The following is a 22,151-nucleotide window of genomic DNA, read 5'->3' on the forward strand; positions in this document are numbered from 1 at the left end:
AGAGCAGCCTTTCCACTGGATGTTAATTCAGGTCTACAAGTGGCCAGTTAAAGCTGTTTAACCAGCTGTGCGCAGAGCCCTGTAGCGCAGCATTTTTGTGGTAAATACATGGATAGGAAAGGTTTAGAAAGATATGGGACTAGTTCAGTTTAGGAAACTGGTCAGCATGGACGAGTTGGATGAAAGGGTCTGTTTCTGTGCTGTTTGACTCTATGACCCTGAGTAGCCCTCCCTTTGATATAAGAGACTCAGTTATCTGATTAAGGCACCTTTTGTCTCAGAGCACAAGTCTGCTGAGGTAGCCCTGCACTCTATTTTCTGACTCCCACTTAAAGACTTCTTTCTTGCCACTCCTATTCTGCCCTCGTTCAACTGCGGGCTGCAACCCTTGTCTAAGCCTCTGGTATCAATCACCGTTCCTGCGGAGGTTGCGCAAGGAGAGCTGCCAGTGGGTGTCTGATAGCCTTTCAGGCAGTGCAATTTCAACCTCTATTGGCCATTTGAGGCACCCTGACAAATGTGACTTAAGGCACTGAGCAGGTTTCTAGCTGGCAGGTGTGATCCCCTTTAAATTACCCTAAGTATGTCCTGTTTCGTGGTTCTCAAATTCACTAAAATCTGACCCCTATTACCCAGTGTGCTTTTTGATGTTCAGGGGGCTCCAGGTTTGAAGAGATCTCCAGGATTGAGGCCCAGACTGGCAACTACACTTGCAGCCTTGGACCGAGGGCAATAATCACTTGTTCCAATAGTTTTCTATCCAACGGCTGCTCTTGACCACATGGTAGTGAAGGAGAGAACTGGCACATCAGGTACATAATTCTTTTGAAGTTTGCGTCACAGGTAGACAGTGTGGTTAAGAAGGTGTTTGAGTACAGGAGTTCAGACATCATGTCGAGGTTGTACATGACATTGGTGAGGCCTGTTCTGGTTACCGTTATAGGAAGGATATTATTAAGCTTGAGACGGTTCAGAAAAGATTTACAAGATGTTGCCACGAATGGAAGGTTTGAGTTATAAGGAGAGGCTGGACAGACTGGGACTTTTATCATTGGAGTGAAGGAGGTTGCGGGGTCACCTTTGTAATGGTTTATAAGATTGTGACAGGTACAGATAAAATGAATGGCAAGCGTGTTTTCCCTAGGGTGGGGGATTTCAAGACTAAAGGGCATACATTTTAGGTGAGAGGAGAAAGAGATTTTAAAAAAAGATGAGGGGAAACTTTTTTTAAACACAGTGGTCCATGTGGGTAATGAATTTCCAGAGGAAGTGGTGGATGCTGGTACAGTTCTAACATTTGAAAGAGATTTCCATAAGTACATGAATAAGAAATGTTTGGAGGGATATGGGCCCAAGTTCAGGTAGGTAGGACATTTCATTTGGAATTGTGGTCGACATGGGCAGGTTGGACAGAATGGTCTGTTTCCATGCTGGATGACTCCATGAGAGAGCAGTAGAGCAAACTCTACCCATTTACCAAATCCAGTCAGCATTGTTAGTTAGCATGATAAATCTTTGTTCTTTAACCATAGGATAAGCCCAGAGGTACAGACATTACTCTAAAGCAATCACAAGGACAACCAGGGCCTCTGTAACTTCCCCTTATCCAACATAATTCAATGTAGACTTGTAGCTATCTGGCCACAAACTCTTCAGTATTTTTATTATTAATGGGAAATGTGTAGAGAGATTTTGTGTGCACTCTGTATGTTTTCAGTTTGTTGATATGCTTGTGATGGTTTGTCCTTAAACACTATTCCATCCACCAACGAGCTTGTCTAAATCTTGCTCCCCGGCTGTATTCACAAAATACAGAGAAAACCAGAATTCTGCTTGTGGGTGCAGAGATGCAAAAATTTTTTTTTATCTCTGAGGTGCTGCTAGAAGCAATATAATTTTGCAAAATTTTTGTCCGCTTTCACTGCAATACCACATGCCCTCCATGAAAATTAGTCCTGCACAGGTTCTCCGAACTCTTTTCATTATTTGCATCAGCACTCAGGAATTTACTGATCTCCATTGGAGAAGGTGTATGGACAGTAATGACAGGGTAGGTCACAAAAACACATTGCAGTGTGCTCGGTCAAGATCAAGGGCATTCTGGAGGTACCTAGGGAAGATGTGTATTGTACTCTGTCTGTAGCACGCCTAACCTAACATTGCGAATCTTGGACCAGGGAACTGTGTGTGCTATGAACTTTAAACATCATGAAGCACTGATTTAAAAAGACAAGTTTTGGATTTAAAAAAAGGACATGATTAGTTTATTTAATAAATGTCTCTTTCTATTTTCTCCAGTCCCTTGAATACAACAGTGCCTAAGGTTGCTTTGTGCTGAATCGTGATTTCAGATATCTTGATGCAAATGAACATGTAATTAATGTCTCACTTTTTTTTTGCCTTTTTAATCTATTCAAAAATCATTCAAACAGGGTAAAACACCTTTGACGCTGGTGTTAAATACTATCAGCTCAATCATTTTTTTTAAAGCTTTGGTTAGCATTCCTTTAAATTGTATACTTTGTCACCTAATCCAAACTCTTTCAGTCTTCATTTTGCATATAATAGCCAGATTTGCCCATGTTATTCAATCTTTCATTTAGCATTCAGACAATTGGGCTGAATTTGAAATGGATCTTGAAATGTAGGCTAACTGCTGAGAACCTCGCAGCTCATGAGTGACAAAAGGGCATTTCACGCTCATGAAAGAGACCCTGTATGTAATTCATCTCTGCTAGTGTTATGCCCTCTATATCCCACTACAGTCACTAACAATGTTGCTATGGTGATGCCAAAGGAACAGTTTGAATGTGCAAATGTTTTATTGCAGTTCAGGGAATTTGATGTCCAGAGTAGAACTTGCTCAAAATGCCTACTTTTTCATTAATGTTTAACATACTTGTAAATGCTTCTGTACTATACAATTACTCATTCAACTAAATCCATAGTGTTACCAATTCTGATCCCATTTATGTGAAGTTGAAGTAATGATTTAATACCACTGAAATCCTTCCCATTTTGGAACAGTGAATGTTCTGCTAAAGGAGTTAAGTAGTGTGCAGAAAACAAAATGAGACGTTTGTTTTTAATAATCTGAAACACTAAAAGTTGACTTGCAACCAATCTCTAAAATATTCTAAACTGGCTATGTGTATTCCATTGCAAGGATTTACAAAAATGTCCTGTTGAGCTATATTTAGTGACTAAACCTCTGCTTTTACTGCATTGCTCATCTTTCCTTCATACTGATTACGCATGTTAATCAGCTCATATCACCACATTCCGCATCTGATTAACCGTTACATTCTACTCCCACTGACAAGCCCTGTGATCGTGTAGGTTTCCATGATATATTGCTTAAATTGTAAAAATACTATGTATTTATCTGAAATACAGCAGTGAGGAAAGGTATAAACACTGAAACTGGAATTTGCGTTTTCATGGTCAATTGCTGGGAAGGCTGCTTGGTGATTGTCACCATGGTTTCCTACATCTTACCTAGGACATGTTAATTGAAGAAAAATCCGAGGAACACTATGGAAATTGCAATGTCTCTCTAAATTTAATAACATTTCCCACATGCATTTGTTTTTCTGAGCCATTGATTATGAAGGCGGACTGTTGGAGGGCATGGGAGTCCAAAGTGTGCTGCACTAAATTGTGACTTGAGTTGTTTTGATAGAATGATAAAGACTTTAAACATTTTAATATCAAGTGAACAGCAACTGTGAACATTTTTCACCACTTGGTGAGGAATTTATTCAAACTCAGTGACAGGCCATTTGCACATGCTAGTCAGGGCACATAAGATGTTGAGCAGAGGGAAAAAGAAACTGATTTTGGTCTCTAATACTTTTTTTAGAATAATGTGTTCGTGAAACTCATCAGGTTTTCTCTTCACCTTCATGAGAAGATAAATATCCCATGAAAAATTGAGTTCTATTTTTCCACAGTGAGTCCACAAATCAAAAACAATTAAGTACTTTGTTTGGACACACATTTATATATTGTAAACTTGCCTCTTCCTCCCAGCCTACTGCCCCCACCTTTCTCATACTAAAGAAACTCCTATTTGTCACTTTTTCTTACCGTCTCCCTTGATGAGGGTGTGAGAGATTCATCAAATAATTGGCCAGCGTAGGTTGGAATGTTTGCTTGGTGAACTATGAGATACCACAAGCTCCAGTGAACAACACAATTCACTGTAAATCTGTGCACACATTGCCATTATCTTTCTGATCACATGCAACATCATGCTAAAACTCTAACAATTATATCGCCCAACCCCCAAAGACCCTTACAGCTGAATATATGATTGCAAGCTTTCATATGTATTTTCCCCATATATTGCCCCTGCAATAGTAATTGTGAGATTGAGTTTCATCAACTACTTGATGGCTAAATGTTTTGGAATATTTGAGTAGTTGGTGTCAGCCACCCTTGTTTCGGACATTTTACAACTGCAAACCAAGCTTACTCAAACTACTTAGTCCTTCATATGAAGTTTGGCGCTGTGACTGTCAGAAGCTCTGATGAAAAGTCACTAGACTTGAAATGTTAACTCTGGTTTTCTCTCTGCAGACACTGCCAGACTTGCTGTGTTTCTCCAACACTTCCTGTTTTGCTTCAAATTTGCAGCATCCGCAGTTCTTTATTTTTATTATGCCAAAGATGGGGACCCAATTTAAGAATAAAATTAGGAAAACTTCATAACTTTGTCCTAGATTATTCTGAGGGCTGCAGGAACCCTGTTCCATTATTGTAAATCCAGAAAAATAACTCTATATGTAAATCCTATGTCATCAGAGATTGGATGTTGCTGTTATTGAAGACAGACCAAAGTGTCCATCTCTGTCATTCTAAAGCATTGTGGTCAGACTGGTATTGGAATCTGCAGAATAAGTGGGTACCAAATCAACCAATAGTTGTAAAAGATGCCCCTAGAATCTGCAAATTGACATCTTCAAGGCTTATCTTGGATATGTAAAGACAATGATACTGCATTTTAAGATACCCATCCATGTCCCACTAGTTGGTCAATTAGTCAAAATGTTTGACTGAACTAGAGTTAACTGTTAAGTTACACAACAATCTTGAATGTAATGGAAGATCTTCAAGCCTTTCAGAAACCTTTTTGGAACAGACACATTTAAATCCATCCTTTACAAATGTGACCATCATCTCAATTAATGAATTAATAGGGTCCATACCTCATTTCTTTTTGAGAGAAGTATTTAGTTCAATTTCTTTTATGTGTGTGGTATTTTACACATGGAATTTTTTATAAAGCAGTTGCAGTTCAACAAATATTATCACAGAATGAAAAATAAACAAGGGTAAAAATTCAAACACAACTTCTCAATAGGCCAGACCTGCTGCTATGGTGAGAGCCTTTAGATAAACATGATGGGTCAGCAAAGGGATTAGTCAAGATTTCCATTATTGTGTCATTTCAAGTAGTTTATGTTAGCTTTGTCACTTAAATATTTAATTTTGAGATTTATTAAAAAAGAACTCTCTAAATTCTCCATATGATCAAACAATTACAACTTGGAGAAGTCCTTCTCAAAAGATTTAAAGTGAATAACAATAGTAGGACAAACATTAAATATCTCTAATATTCCAATTTTGACAATCAGGTTAATAGTCAGCATTTTTCCTTTTTGGGGTAGTAGATGATTGAGAAGCTTATTGTTTAGCTAGTTTCTTCTGAAATTTCCCTTTAATTTTTAATGAGTAGCTTTATGGATGGAAAAGTTACTGAGAATAAAAGAAATACAAACAAACAAACGAAGTCTAGGAAAGGAAGAAGTAGCCTGCAATCAAAACTCATGTTTACAGCATATCATGTGTAATGAGAAACAAATCTGGGTTCAACATGGGTACATAGACTTTTCCTATGGGAAAATACAAACAAGCAAATATAAAAGTCCCTCAATCAATTGTTGTTGCTCTGTGAATGTTGGTTCAAACAATAAAATCCAAAAAGGAAAGGACAGTGAAATGCTGCAACATGTCACCTGAGTTTATTGGGCTTTGAGTCCGTCTGGCCCAGATCTTTAAGTCAGCATCAGATACTGACTGTGAACTAATATACTCCACTTACCATTTTTCATTGGAGCCTTTGCACATTCTGATGCTAGCTCCTGAAGTGAGTCAGAAGATTAATGTCAAGCATAATTCTGGTGCGGTTGAGCTCCTTTGCTTATCATGAACTGAAAAAAAATACTCTTTTTAAGGTCTGCCTTCAATTCACTGACTGTGTTGAATGGAGTTGTAAACCTCAAATTGCATAGCTTCACCCCCACTGACCACACTAACACCCCCCTAACTGCTGACTGTGCTGCTGCTATCTTTTGCTCCATCAAAAACCTCAACATATTCCTTTATCTTCTCTGTCTCCTGCACTCCCTAACAATGCTGATTCTACTGACATCATCTGGACAGGAGCCAGGGTTTTTTGCTAGGTGAGTCTGGGAAGGGAGATTTCAGGAGTAGGTGAACACTGTCCATGCAGGAACTTGGGCAAAACTGGAAATCGGAAGTTTCAATTTCTGCTCCAAGTACAACAAAAATGTCCATGTGTTGAGATTTCTACAGTCCTAATATACATTGTAATATGAGTTCAATTGAAAAGATCCCCATATCAGAAGATTTGGGATTGTTCAAAGTTTGGGAGAAGATTTGTAGCTCGGGTGCTCGTTGTTGTGGTTCTGTTTGCCGAGCTGGGAATTTGTATTGCAGATGTTTTGTCCCCTGTCTAGGTGACATCCTCAGTGCTTGGGAACCTCCTGTGAAGCGCTTCTGTGAGGTTTCCTCCGGCATTTATAGTGGTTTGTCTCTGCCGCTTCCGGTTGTCAATTCCAGCTGTCCACTGCAGTGGCCGGTATATTGGGTCCAGGTCGATGTGTTTGTTGATAGAATCTGTGGATGAGTGCCATGCCTCTAGGAATTCCCTGGCTGTTCTCTGTTTGGCTTGTCCTATAATAGTAGTGTTGTCCCAGTCGAACTCATGTTGCTTGTCATCTGAGCGTGTGGCTACTAAGGATAGCTGGTTGTGTCGTTTCGTGGCTAGTTGGTGTCGACATGAAACGACATGACCAGTTATCCTTAGTAGCCACACGCTCAGATGACAAGAAACATGAGTTCGACTGGGACAACACTACCATTATAGGACAAGCCAAACAGAGAACAGCCAGGGAATTCCTGGAGGCATGGCACTCATCCACGGATTCAATCAATAAGCACATCAACCTGGACCCAATATACCGGCCACTGCAGCGGACAGCTGGAACTGACAACTGGAAGCGGCAGAGACAAACCACTATAAATGCCGGAGGAAACATCACAGAAGCGCTTCACAGGAGGCTCCCAAGCACTGAGGATGTCACCTAGACAGGGGACGAAACATCTGCAATACAAATTCCCAGCTCAGCGAACAGAACCATAACAATTTGGGTTGTGTCATCTTTGGTGAACACGTCGTGTCAACATTTCGCTAATATTTGAACATAACTGGCAAATGATAGTTTAACCATTTGAAATGGAAAAGAGAATGTATACTCCCTCCACTAAAAGTAGAAAGTGCTGGCTCGTTGATTCAGTGGTGTCAACGACACAGTATTTGTTTTCTAATTCTTGTACTGAGGCTATCTGGTTACATGAGTAAATTTCTGTAGATTTTTGCCAAGTTGTTGCAGAAGGTAAACTATGGCATTAAGGATGAAAATTAAACTGGACAATTCTTATACCGTTTAAATTGCGTGCTTTTAATTTATGATCAATCAGCATTGCTTGCTGCTCTGGGTGAAATCCATGCCCGAAAATTGGGCTAGTTTTTAAATGGAACAGAACATGTGACCAGGAGGACAGGATAGAGAGGGGAAAATCTGAAAACATTTTACTCTCTTTGCTTCTTTGTTTCAAATCATTCACCATAGCAGAATGGAGCTAGCATTTTGTTATATATTAGAAAAGATAAAATGATCTAAACCTTTTTTTATGTATTATATCATGTCCCTTCCGACCTCTCAACACTCTAAGTTTAGTACTTCAGTATGGGAAACAACTCACACCCACCTTGTACTGTAGCTGTGGTATCAAGTTGAGTCCCACAGTGGTCAGCTTCCATCTCGGGAATTACTGCGTCTAAAAACAGGAAAATCAAATCAGTTGATGCACACTTTTCAACTAGCTGCCTTTTTCTTTTACATTTCTATCTTTTCAGATGCTACGATTACTTTTTGCGTATATAATATCCTAAGTTGAAGAAGAGTGAGTACTGGGTTGCATGAGCTTATCATGTGATCACTAATGAGCAAAAGGGTTTAGTTCCAACAGTTCAGTAACTCTATTAACCTCTGATCCCATCAAATCCACAACGTGCATAATGTTCCGAGGGTAATTTTTACACACATTGGAATGTGTGTGACTATAATTAAAATGTGTTCATTATGCATAATGAAAAGCTATAACATAATTTGGAAATGAGTCCAAGTCATGTGCAAAAATCATTGAATTCATTTGTTATTATCCTCACAATGTGATTTTCGGTGTGGCCATTCCTAGGTGATGCAGATTAACTCCACCGAAATGACTGTTTTGCCTTTAGAAATGAGACAAATTTGGAAATCATTCTGAATTTCTGTCTTTTATAATCTTATGCATCAATTTAAATCAGAATGTTGATAACATTTAGTTTTGCTGAAGGAATATATTCTCTTTAAGCCTACTAATAGCCCTGCATGGAGATAATTCTTCAATGTTTACCAATCTTCCTTTGTATATTTTGTAGTTACTGGCATTTTGCACAGGAACATATAATTAAAAGAAAATTTAATGTTTATTTGCACCTGACAAAATAATCAAGGGAACAAATCAGCACATTATACTCCCTCACGGCTGATGTTTGTACAAATCCTCCATCCATAACTGGGTAATCAATCATGATACAAGCCCTCTATGGAAGACTATGCAAAGAATGTTCCCCATTTCCCCAAAGCAACAAAAAATCAATTACCTTAAATTTATATTCAATAACGATGTTTGAAAAGCTCAACATCATGGTTCAGTTAATATTTAAATCCTAATTTGCCAAATAAACAACTCCATATGGCTAGCATTTTAATGGTTAAAATTGTGCCTAAGGTCCCTCCTTCAGGGGAAAAATGAAGAACCTTATTTCAGTGCTCAAGGAAAAAAGAGGCTTGTATTCGTGGTACACACCCATGTTTGGAAGTGATGGTGGTAACAAGTGTTGAGTTTTTTTTCTCTAGTAGCTGTCCTTTCAACTCAAACTCCCAATCAAAATTATGTAAGAATTATTAAAAACAGAACATGTTGGAAATAACCAAGTATTTTCTGGAAAGACTTTTTAAACTAACATCTGCTATCAGATTTAATATCACTACTTTTTTGTTTTATTGTCCATCAGTAAGTTTACTCACATGAACTGTTCGTTCTTCCCACAATTATAAAGACTGCTAACCCTTCATCAGTTCCGATGGGGTGTCTATCACTACAACTATGATTCAAAATTTTCAATTCCTTTTCACATTTTTTAATGAGCCCTGATGTGCACTTGCACCTATTTGATTTTCAATCACAACAGTTGCATTATATAAAAAGTATGAGAGTAGTACCATTGAGCACCCTGAGACTTTCTGTGGATGTAGCCTGTTGTAAAGCTTGTTCCACTTGCTCTCGTCGCTTTGACTCAAATTCAAGTGCTTCTTGTAATTTCCTCTTTGCCTTTTTCTCTTTCTTCAGTCGCTTTTGAATTGTTGCTGGATTCGTAAAATACAAATTCAGAGCAATGTATTTATTTTTATGGTTCACAAGACTGAAAATGTAACATAGTCAAGATCTTTCTATATACTTTTTTATTCTGCACACTTGGGGGGAAAAAACTGAATCTCACTTAATAAATCTTGAATTTTAAACAAGCGCTATCTATTGCATTTCACTTGGATACACCGAACATTCTGTAACAAAGAGATGTAATTTCAGTAAAGATTTATATTGCGTTTTTTTTCCGGGTCATTACGGGTTCCCATGCTTTCCACTTCAACTTAGTTCCCTCCAATATAATTATTTATGCAATAACACCTTATCACTATTTTCAGGAAGTAAATCTGTAAAGAATCTTATGTTCACACTGTGATTGTATGTTCATTACATTGCATGTTGGCCAGTTTAAGCACATGAACTATTTTTCCCTCTGCCTTCAATACTGATATTTCAATATGAAGGACTGAACTTTTATGAGCAAAACAATTGTTGGGGCATACAAAATCTAGTCAGGTACTCCAAACTTGTGCACTGTTTCGCTGTGGCAAAAACTGAAAAATCTGACTGCCGTGAGAAATTTGAACCTACCGGAACAATTTTTAAAAGAAGTCTAATTATAATGTTTAAACTGTTGCAATTAAAAAAAGGTGAAAGTGGAATCAGAATGATTAGACAAAAGAACATTGAAAAATGCTGATTAAGAATTTTGGTCTGCTTGATTATCTTCGAGGAGAAAGTAAAGACTGCAGATGCTGGAGATCAGAGCTGAAAATGTGTTGCTGGAAAAGCGCAGCAGATTCTCCTATCCAAGGAACAGGAGAATCGATGTTTCGGGCATGAACCCTTCTTCAGGAATGAGGAAAGTGTATCCAGCAGGCTAAGATAAAAGATAGGGAGGAGGGACTTGGGGGAGGGGCGTTGGAAATGCGATAGGTGGAAGGAGGTTAAGGTGAGGGTGATAGGCCGGAGTGGGGGTGGGGGTGGAGAGGTCAGGAAGAAGATTGCAGGTTAGGAAGGTGGTGCTGAGTTCGAGGGATTTGACTGAGACAAGGTGGGGGGAGGAAATGAGGAAACTGGAGAAATCTGAGTTCATCCCTTGTGGTTGGAGGGTTCCTAGGCGGAAGATGAGGCGCTCTTCTTCCAACCGTCGTGTTGCTATGGTCTGGCGATGGAGGAGTCCAAGGACCTGCATGTCCTTGGTGGAGTGGGAGGGGGTGTTGAAGTGCTGAGCCATGGGGTGGTTGGGTTGGTTGGTCCGGGTGTCCCAGAGGTGTTCTCTGAAACGTTCTGCAAGTAGGCGGCCTGTCTCCCCAATATAGAGGAGGACAAATCGGGTACAGCGGATGCAATAAATGATGTGTGTGGAGGTGCAGGTGAATTTGTGGTGAATATGGAAGGATCCCTTGGGGCCTTGGAGGAAAGTAAGGGGGGAGGTGTGGGCGCAAGTTTTGCATTTCTTGCGGTTGCAGGGGAATGTGCCGGGAGTGGAGGTTGGGTTGGTGGGGGGGGTGTGGACCTGACGAGGGAGTGGTCTTTTCAGAACGCTGATAGGGGTGGGGAGGGAAATATATCCCTGGTGCGGGGGTCCGTTTGGAGGTGGTGGAAATGACGACAGATGATACGATGTATATGGAGGTTGGTGGGGTGGTAGGTGAGGACCAGTGGGGTTCTGTCCTGGTGGCGATTGGAGGGGCGGGGCTCAAGGCGGAGGAGCGGGAAGTGGAGGAAATGCGGTGGAGGGTATCGTCGATCACGTCTGGGGGGAAATTGCAGTCTTTGAAGAAGGAGGCCATCTGGGTTGTACGGTATTGGAATTGGTCCTCCTGGGAGCAGATGCGGCAGAGACGAAGGAATTGGGAATATGGGATGGCGTTTTTACAGGGAGCAGGGTGGGAGGAGTCTAGGTCAGTTTATAGTAAATGTCCGTGTTGATTCGGTCGCCCAAGATAGAAATGGAAAGGTCAAGGAAGGGGAGGGAGGAGTCTGAGGTGGTCCAGGTGAATTTGAGGTCGGAGTGGAAGGTGTTGGTAAAGTGGATGAACTGTTCAACCTCCTCGTGGGAGACAGGCCGCCTACTTGCAGAACGTTTCAGAGAACACCTATGGGACACCCGCACCAACCAACCCAACCGCCCCGAAGCTCAACACTTCAACTCCACTCCACCAAGGACATGCAGGTCCTTGGACTCCTCCATCACCAGACCATAGCAACACGACGGTTGGAGGAAGAGCGCCTCATCTTCTGCCTAGGAACCCTCCAAACACAAGGGATGAACTCAGATTTCTCCAGTTTCCTCATTTCCCCTCCCCCCACCTTGTCTCAGTCCCAACCCTTGAACTCAGCACCACCTTCCTAACCTGCAATCTTCTTTCTGACCTCTCCGCCCCCACCCCCACTCCGGCCTATCACCCTCATCTTGGCCTCCTTCCACCTATTGCATTTCCAACACCCCTCCCCCAAGTCCCTCCTCCCTACCTTTTATCTTAGCCTGCTTCCTCATTCCTGAAGAAGGGCTCATGCCCAAAACATTGATTCTCCTGCTCCTTGGATGCTGCCTGACCTGCTGCGCTTTTCCAGCAACACATTTTCAGCTGCTTGGTTATCTCCATGGGTTCAGTGATATAATTCACTCTGTTATTGAACTGCCTGTTTTTCTTAAGTGGACTCCCACTTGTTCATATCTACAAGCACGATGGTGGAACCTAGGAGTGTAATGGTGAAATCCCCTTGTGGCTTGGAATGAATTTCTGTGCCTTAAGCATATGCAATCTTCTAATCTTTGTGAAGCAAACACATGCTAACCACTTTAGGGAATCCCAACATGAAAGCGATAACTAACTTTGGTGAACACTTACATCATATTTCTCCTACCAGGACAGAGCTTTGTCTCTTACTACTGAGTTATTATTGCCCTCTGTTAATTTGCAGTGTCCGTGCTTGAATTGAAGCTTTTCAAAATTTAACAGTGTGACAAGGTGGTTTGATTACGTTAGGATGATCATACTAATTCTTCAAAATGACACATTTTGAATTTCAAACAGCTTAACTAGATTGTCAACTCTGTGTTGGATGATCTGGAGCAGGAAACCACTTTTATTTCTTTGCAATGCTATTGAAGACTGTATTTTGTGCATGTCCTAATTTGTCAAAACCGGCTTGTGCTGGCTAAAACTTGGATTACTCCTCTAAGGTATTTGCATCAAAATAACAGTATTATCCAGTTCTAGCTGCAATAATGAAGCTAGAAAAGTTTAATGAAATAAATGTACTTCATCTTATGAGGAAATGGTCTGAGCCTTTGACGTAGCAAGATAATAGGACGAGTATTCAATGCAAAGAAATAATCCTTTAATTTCAGTTAATCTCATTAATGGGTATGATTATGTTTTTTTTGTTAAGTCATGAAAGTTCAATGATTGTCATTTATATTGACGATAAGAATGATAAAAGCATTGTTCAATATGGAGGGTGCTGCAATTTATCTACTTTGTGAATGAAGAGCAAGAAATCAATCATATTTTAGAATATAACTAATTTCCAGATGGCAATTCTAGTATTTGGGGAATTGCAGATTTTTACTTGGAGCGGCTCCTCTCATAATGAGAACAAAGATCACCTTGACTTAAACAAGTGAGAGAAGGTGTTTGAAATTCAAAGTATGCCATTTTGAAGAATTCACAAATGAAGAAATGTTTCATTATCCTAACATCACCACCACTTGTTATTGTCACATGATATGAATAGAAGTTTTTAAAAATTCAATATATTATTACTTTGCTTGTGGCCTGACCTTATGGATGTTCTTATGGATGAGATAATTATTTTGACCAGGTATCCTTGAACAAGGTTTATCTGAAATTCTAAAATGTATTATTGCCAAACGGTCCTTCAAAAAAGACACTGGTAAAATAAAATGATGGTCAAATAAACACTGATTTTAATTGCTGAAATAATTTCAAAGCTATCTTATGAATCACTGTGCAGCTTGTTTCAGCAATGCTATTCTCCTCATTCAATCAGCAGCGAGAACAAATTATGTCCTCTCTTCCTGCAAAGTTACAAAGATGAAAGTAATTCCTCAATAGTGTGTGAAAGTGATCACAAAATAGGGTCACCATTTAGAAATCTCTTTCTCAACAATAACACTGGCTCTTGGGATGGCTGACACCATTGGTTTTAGTACTGATACCAAGCTTTGTTCTCAGCTATTCACTCAGTGCTTCTCCTTAGCACCAATCTGAAATTAAACCTTCTGTTTGCACCATCACATTTGATCCCAAGATGAGCTTCTGGCCTGATATACATGTGACACCATGAAGAGTGCCTAGTTTCATCTTTGTAACACACCCCAATGTTCATATGCTCAAAACCTCATTCATGAATTTATTATCTATAAACTCAATTATTCGAATGCCCTCCTGGCTGGTCTATCCTCGATTTTAAAATTGTCATCTAAAACTCTGTCCTCTTGTTGTTTGACATAATTGCACCCCAGTCAAGAAATGTCTTGATTTTTGAAATGCACAGCCTTGCTTTTATTTTCCTCTGTGGGCACGTTCCTTTTGATCTCTAATTTCCTCCAACACTCTAATTCTCACCACTTCATCATCACCAACTTTAATTGTGCCACCACTAGTGACTACACCTTCAGTTACCCATGTCCCAGATCCTTGAAATTCTCTTGCACTTCTCTCTACTTCTTATCCTTGCTGTCCCTTAAGACATTACTTAGAATCTCCCTCTTTGACCATGCTTTTGATTATTTCACCTGATATCTTTTTTTTGTGGCTGTGTCACAATCTGTTTTATGATGATTATATGAAACACCTTGGGGCCACTTTTTATTCACAAGTATGATTATAAGGTAAGTTATATGAAATGCACCTGCATTGCTTCCTGCAAAGCTATGCAATTGCTATAAGCTAGTGCTAGAAGGAGCCCTGGTAATATTGTAATTATATCATTTGACGTAGAAAATCTTGTAACTGGTTATACAAAGCTATTGAAAATAGTTACAGCTGATTTAGGAACATAGAAATATATAAAATATGGCAGACCAAATCGACCTCTTCTATTACTTGGGTTTCAGTGTTTATTATTATAGAATGCATCTCTCATCAAAAATAGATCTATATTGTTAACGAATAAACTGATCCCAGATTGAATAAGGTGACAATAGCTCTGCATTTATGAATTGCAGGTGAGGGGTAAATGCTGTCAAAACTGTAACTGGGAGTTGAAGGTATTCTAACAGTTTAAATACCAGTCTGCAATGTCAGTGACAGACAGTAGCTGCTGGTGTTTAAATTGTAAGTTAGTGTTTGCCTATAAACAACACCCAGAAGGTGACAACATTCCTAACTGGTACATTTAGACTTCCCTTTACCTCTATACATGTAACAGTAAGTGCAGGGTTCTTTTGATGCTGAACAGTAGCACAAGTTTAAACAGCTGTTTGGCAAACTATCAAAACCACATGTGCTTCTTTCCTCCCCTAACAGTGTACCTGTAGTATTTCAGACTGGGCACATACTTCTCTCCACAAAGCAAGACAGCCATGCCATAAATTGGAGACTTCTGAGTTGACATCACACCTTACCAGATATATTTGTACAAATACTATTTACTTTTTGGCTGATAGCGAATGATGTAGAATGGGCCAAAACTTGTCTTGGTGTTTATTCTTTACACCAGTTGAGCCAGATGGCCTATTATGCTGCTACAAATTTTGTGACAAAGTTATGAACCCATTTTAAAAATTAGACATGTGAACTTCAAAAGTCATATAAAAGTGCAAAAAGATTTCAGGTGACTTGTACTTTGAATAATGTAATTTGAATCTACATAGATTTGAATTTACATAGATGACTTAGCATTGGGGACCAAGTATAGTGTGTCAAAGTTCACAGATGACACTAAGATGAGTGGTAGAACAAAGTGCACAGAATGTTTGCAGAGGGATACAAGGTTAGGTGAGTGGGCAAGGGTGTGGCAGATGGAATGCAATGTTGGTAATTGTGAGGTCAGCCATTTTGACAGGAATAACAGCAAAATGGACTATTATTTAAATACGGTGCAAAATTGCAGTGTGTTGCTGTGCAACAGGTAACTAAGAAGGCAAATGGAAAATTATCCTTCAATGCTAGAGGGACAGGGTTCAAAAATAAGGAGGTTACGCTACAGCTGTATAGGGTGCTGGTGAGGCCACAGCTGCAGTACTGTACACAGTTTTCAAATCCATACTTGAGAAAGAATGCACTGGGACTGGAGGGTGTGCAGAGGAGGTTTAATTGATTTGATTCTAGAGTTGAGCAGCTTGGCTTATGAGGAGAGATTGCGTAGATTGGGACTGTTGAAATTTATTGGAATTTAGAAGAATGAGGAGGGATCTTATAGAAACATGTAAAATTATGAAGGGAATAGATTAGGTTCCTTACAGTATGGAAGCAGGTCCTTTGGCCCAACAAGTCCACAGCAACTTTCCGAAAAGTAACCCAGATTGACCCATTCCCTTACCCTATATTTACCCCTGACTAATGCACCTAACACTAAGAGCAATTTAGCATGGCCAATTCACTTGGCCTGCACATCTTTGGATTGTGGGAGGAAACCAGGAAACCCACGCAAACACGGAGAGAATGTGCAAACTCCACAAGTCGGTCATCCGAGGCCAGAATTGAATCCAGCTCCCTGGCGCTGTGAGGCAGCAGTGCTAACCACTGTGCTACTGCGCCACCCTAAGAAAGAAGCAGGGAGGTTGTTCCTACTGGTGGATGAAACTACAATTGGGGGCATGCCTACAAAATAAGGTGGGTTGGGATTTAGAACTGAGTTGAGGAGTAACTGCTTCATCCAAAGGGTTGCGAATCTGTGGAATTCCCTGTTTTGTGAAGCAGTTGAGGCTACCTCATTGAATGCTTTTAAGGCCAAGATAGATTTTTGAACAGTAAAAGAACTTAAAGGTTATGGTGAGCAGGTGGGTAAGTGGAGCTGAGTTCATGGAAAGAGCAGCCATGATCTTATTGAATGGTGGAAGGGACTTGAGGGGCCCTGTGGCCCAATCCTGCTCCTATTTCTTACATTTTTATGAATCGCGTTTCTTAGATCTCAAATGATAGGAACATCAATATTATGAAATGGAACAGCTGGAGTGCTATTTGTTGGTTGTAAACTATTGTTTTTTTCCTCGGCATGTTGCGGTGGAGAATATACTATTGCTTAAACATATAAATAAAACTTTAGTTTGGCATGTTTATTTGGATGCAAATTTGTATGAATAACAGAAAGTGTACCACAGTTCGCATGCAACTAATTAAATCAAAACAAATCGTTAAATTTAATGAAGAAAAATTATATATGTGTATCTAGATAAAATTGGCAGTGGACTGATTCCATTTTGGTTTTCCACAACACGACAATGGAATTGACATTCTAGTGACAGAGAGTTGGTGGAACAATGCAGTATATAGCAAATGAGAACTTCCAACCAAAATTTGCTACCTGTTGCGTCTACAGTATCAGCACAATGCGGGGCCAATTCGAAGGAAGAAAGTCAGATAGTAATTCTTAACTCTTCCCACATTGTAATGGTCACCCAAAAGTAATTAAGACTTGTAAGTAATAAGTAGGCTGATTCATTTACTGTCTTCAATTTAGCTATGGTGTGTAATGTGAGGGGACCTTTAAAAGGAAAAATAAAACATTTTTCTTAAAACAGTTAGTCGTTGGACAATGTCATGAATATAGCAAGGATTTGGAGATGAAACTGGTGAAGTCCTCCTAATAGCTGTAGACTATAAAGTGGTACGTAATTGGAGTCAGAGTACCTAAATGAGCAGGAACTGACATTGGCCTCACCTTGATGGACTAATGTTGTCCATAATTGGAGTGGCCAAAATATTTGCTGTTTCTAGGCGTTGAATTGAAACCACCGAACGTAACTATAACAACAAATCCAGTTTTTCACATCCCCACTCACCACTCACTGACCTGATTCACAGGCTGCCTCCCCAACACCGACCCACCACATTCCTGGAACAGCAACATGGCCAGGCAGGAATACAAGACAATGATCATCATCAAGCATCATCATTTGGTCTCTGACTCTGAGCCGCCAGCTCAGATACTGACATTATTTTCAAGGGTAGAGCTGAGGCAGATTTTACATGTACTCAGTCATTTTTTATTGAATGGCTTGCAGCCAGAACAGGGAGAAAAGGTCTCTACAGTACACTGCTGATCAGTAATCGAGGGAAGAAATAAAGATACTTTAGTGCCTTTTGTGATCATAATATTAAATAGCATTTTGTAATGTAGTGCCTACTGTAATAAGGTAGGAAGCACAACAAAATGATTTGCATAAAAGAAGTTCCCACAAACAGTAATGTGATAATGATCAGAAATTACTTTTTGATGTTGACTGGAATATAAATATTGACCAGAACTGTGGCTGAATCATACTGGTGCCTATTTCCCATACTCTTCAAAATCATATTGTGGGATTTTTGCATCCAGCATAGAGCACGGGTGAGGCTTTGATTAAATGCCTCATGCATCAGTACTGCTGCAGGTATCACTTTTTGATTTTTGTGTTCCACTCCTGTAGGTTTAAAGGGAGAGTGCTATTAACTGAGCAATGAGAGACCCTTTAGGGAGGGGAAAGGATCTTATAAAATGGGGAATAGAGGCTGTGTTGACTTCTACCATGAACCAACAATGTTGGATGATGTGTTGGAAAATTTGAATTGGTTGAATTAACTTGTTCCTCCTCTAGTTTCTTGTTCTGGATACATGGAGAAAGGGATATGCAGTTGCCTACTGAGGGAAAGTGTTGTGTAAAATATACAAGACCTCAACCGGATAGGACACACTCTGCTAAATATTTCAAATTTTCTCCAGAGTGAGGAACCAATAGAAATATTGTGGGAATATCCTAATGGTCTGGTTGATGAAATTGCATATGGTAGCACAGCCCTCATTGCTTAACGTCCAAGTGTGACTAGATTACACATCTTAGCCATAAACCAGGGTGACTGAACAGTTTCTATTGTCTAGAAACACTGGATTAATGTGGTTATGGAAATACTGGTGCTACGGTGGACTGATAAAGAATAAAGGCTTTGTGGCTGCTGCCAGGATACCAAATAATAACCAATGACCAAAACCTGCTGCAGGAACAAAGTCTTTTTATTTATTCCAAGGATTCTTCCCCCTCCCATAACTTGGGGTTTGGCACCTCTGTCGACTACTTATGAGAGTGAACTTGTAGTTTGCCACCTTTTAACTTCATCATCATCAATGTCACTCTCTGGAATCCATTGTCAGAATCTTTGTGCTGTAATGCATTTGTCCATAAGGGCCTTATCCCCTATTGAGCTGGAAGCCTCTTCATCTTACGCATCCATTATTATCTTTGTCTCTGAAGTGTCATCAAGCCAAGTCTAACTTGTGCAGAGCATTAAGCTATTATTGTTTTTTTTAATCTGCTTAATTTTAACGAGACCTACCTCTATTGTGCTGTTCTGCTGTGAGTTGCCGCTCTAAGGTTTCTCTCATTTCTCTCTCCCTGAACAGCTCCAGTTTGAGTTCTTTCTTCTCCTGTTGTATCTGCTTTTCTTGCACACGTGCATTGTCTACAGCCACCTTCAGCAGGCCCTATACAATCACAGAACAGTGCTGAAGTTCCCAGCAACACAATTCCCAACAAATTCCCAGCAACACAATTCAGATCCTTAATATAAGTTTGGAAAAAGAAATGTTTGTTTTTGCATATTTTTATAATCTTCCAACTCTTATCTAACAGTCTATGAAATATTCCACCAAAAATACAGCCCGGTGCATTACTCAAATTGGAACAGTCAAAGTTTTTGAGGAAGAAAGGAAAATTACCAATAATGTTCACCTCTGATCAGATCTATTGGAGTTAATAAGTGTCATTCATTTTCAGTCTGAACTTACACAAAACAACAAATGTTTTGCATCTCTGGCCTTCTCAGACAAATTGGACAGTTTTCAAAGTTTGGGAATCTTGAAGGTTTTTGCAGTGTGTCTGGCCAAAGAACAGATCGTTATTATTATAGGAAGTACAAACTGTGGGTTTATTAAGTGCTGGGTAATTTTCTTACGTGAAAATGACCAGTGTGCATAGACACAGGGCACTTTCCTGAAAAGGGAAAAGAAGTTTAAGTTTGGTCCAGAAGCAATGTAAAGTTACAACTTAGATAACCAAATGCCTTGTGGTGGCTCAGTTTATCTTACTTGATAACAGTTTAATTATTTGCCAAAAATCCTCACATTACAGAGTGACTAATATCTGAATGTACAGGCTGGCCACAGGTGACTTCCATACTACTTCAGGCATCATCTGGAAAATACTAAGATGCCCATGCGTCCTCAACATTATCATCTATAATCTTGCTGCCATTTTAAAGTACTTATTTTTCAACCAATCAGAACTAAGCTCTTGAGCACACTTGTTTTCTATATTGCGGTCACTGCATAAAATATTAATAGCTTTTCAGTTTTAAGCCTTTTTCAAAGAATGCGCAGAAATCAACAGCTTTGGTGGTCTCTGTGCAAAGGAGAGTATTTTTGCATTTATTCAAAAGAAGGAAAAGGCTGCAGTAAGAAAAGCTGAATTAAATTTTGGATAACAGGAGGAAGAGGTTTGAACAGTAGTTTTTAGGTAATTAAAAGCAAGAAGAAAAATGGCAAAGATTTCAATGAGTTCATAGTCACTGATAATAGCCAACATATACAGGGCACAAGGAGCAGGTAGAATAAATTAGCATAAATAAGTTTAGAGGAATGTAATATGACACACAGCTGGTGGTGATGGCTGAAAGAGTAACATGAGCGAATGTCACTTGAAAGAATGTTAAAGATTTATAAATCAATTGGTTAAGAAGTAGAATTTTTTTTGCAAAGAGGAGAAAGCTATACGCACCTTTTGAATATAGGAAGGAATATTGTGAAGGGGTTCTGAGAACTTTTATGCAAATGCTGTTGATGCAGTATTGAAGAAATTGAGCTATTGGGATTAAGACATATTGAAATTTTGCAAAATAAGTTTCAAAAGAGAACACTTTCTATAACTATTAATCAAGGAAACAACCTATTGAACATGCAACCTTGCAAATAGACCTTTTTTCTAATATCATATTTAAATTGGATTTGCCACCCAAAACTAGGTTGGGGTTTGTAAATATTATCTAAATGTATTTTTTAATTTAAAATCAAAGTGTTTAATTAGACTGAGCTCATGCCGATGTTATTTATTATGCAACACATGAGATGTTGAATGGCTAATGATATAATTAATCATTATTAACTACAATTTTCCATATTTGTTGCATCACTGCTTCCTGTGATTAGGTCTGCCTTTTTTGATAGGAGGAAAGGATTATATTCAAGCCTGTTCCATAACTAAAGCAAGATCCCAGCGGACTGCTCAATCAGTATTGCACTGTGGAAAGTTGTTGGAAGTCTGTTAAGCTAAATGCAATCTCTAAAGGACTGCAATTTGTGATCATTTGGGACATGATTATAGGCCAGTCTGATTAAATGACTCTCTTTCAGCCAGGACAATTTGATGTCCCTAAATCTTATTAAGCAAATATCTTAGTTGTTATCTTTTTTTAAAACCAGAAATTAGTCTATCAGTCATCCGTGAGTTATGCAAAAACATATCACATCTATCTTTTTATTGAGAACTTGTTAAGCCTGGTCACACTTGGATTGCTTCACCGATGCTCTAAAGTTACAGAATATAGCATTTCATCTGTATTTAAAATTGCCTTTACAAACTTCCACAGTAATTCTATTTAATTTTGCATAATATTTCCCCACTTCTGGTATAAGTGAATTAGCTGAATGTCAAGACTCTTCACACTGATGCCAATTTTGTGCCCTGAATTTAAATCGGCAGTAACATGTCCTAACCGATAATCATTGTGCCTCATTCTTTTTGTTTTTCCATTGTGTCTTCACTAAAGTAGAACATTTTGCCAGGGATTGCCTGTTTATAATGCATATGTTGCTCATGACAAATCAACAATCAAATTCATAATGAAATTTTAGGGAATTAATCAAAATATACAGTTGCTAAATCACAGAAGTGGGACTGATTCAGCACTCCCCTTAAACAGGAGGAAGAACAAGGATGTGAGCAAACAACAGCATTGAGAAGAGAGAAAACATTGAAAACCAGGATGGAGAAGCCAAAACCAATGAATTAAAATAAACTGGGAAATTTAACAGAAATGTGCAAGTGCTTCAGGGTCTAAAGTGGTTCCTGGAACTGATCACCAATCTGCACGTGTAGGAGAATGACATATGAATACAAGTTCATTCCTTATCTAAAA

At 39.2% G+C, this 22,151-nt stretch overlaps 1 protein-coding gene across 5 annotated transcripts in view; it reads right to left on the reverse strand.

Moving 5' to 3' along the window:
• The window catches only part of dacha (dachshund a), a 403,352-nt gene that overhangs the window by 20,281 nt on the left and 360,920 nt on the right, over positions 1–22,151 (reverse strand). For 2 of the 5 annotated variants that reach the window (XR_011964100.1, XM_072594911.1), the window contains exons 8-10: positions 19,296–19,443; positions 9,642–9,785; positions 8,080–8,148 (exon numbers count right to left, since the gene is read on the reverse strand). Coding sequence is in view for 4 of the 5 variants with exons in the window: in XM_072594911.1 (XP_072451012.1) it covers positions 8,080–8,148; positions 9,642–9,785; positions 19,296–19,443 (361 nt within the window). In the remaining variant the exon portion in view is untranslated. Of the gene's footprint in view, positions 1–6,106; positions 6,216–8,079; positions 8,149–9,641; positions 9,786–19,295; positions 19,444–22,151 lie in introns of those variants that run through there. The other 3 variants (XM_072594912.1, XM_072594910.1, XM_072594913.1) reach the window with 3 other exon arrangements.

This window comes from Chiloscyllium punctatum, chromosome 25, assembly GCF_047496795.1.
Source record: "Chiloscyllium punctatum isolate Juve2018m chromosome 25, sChiPun1.3, whole genome shotgun sequence".
In the NCBI taxonomy this organism is placed as follows: Eukaryota; Metazoa; Chordata; class Chondrichthyes; order Orectolobiformes; family Hemiscylliidae; genus Chiloscyllium; species Chiloscyllium punctatum.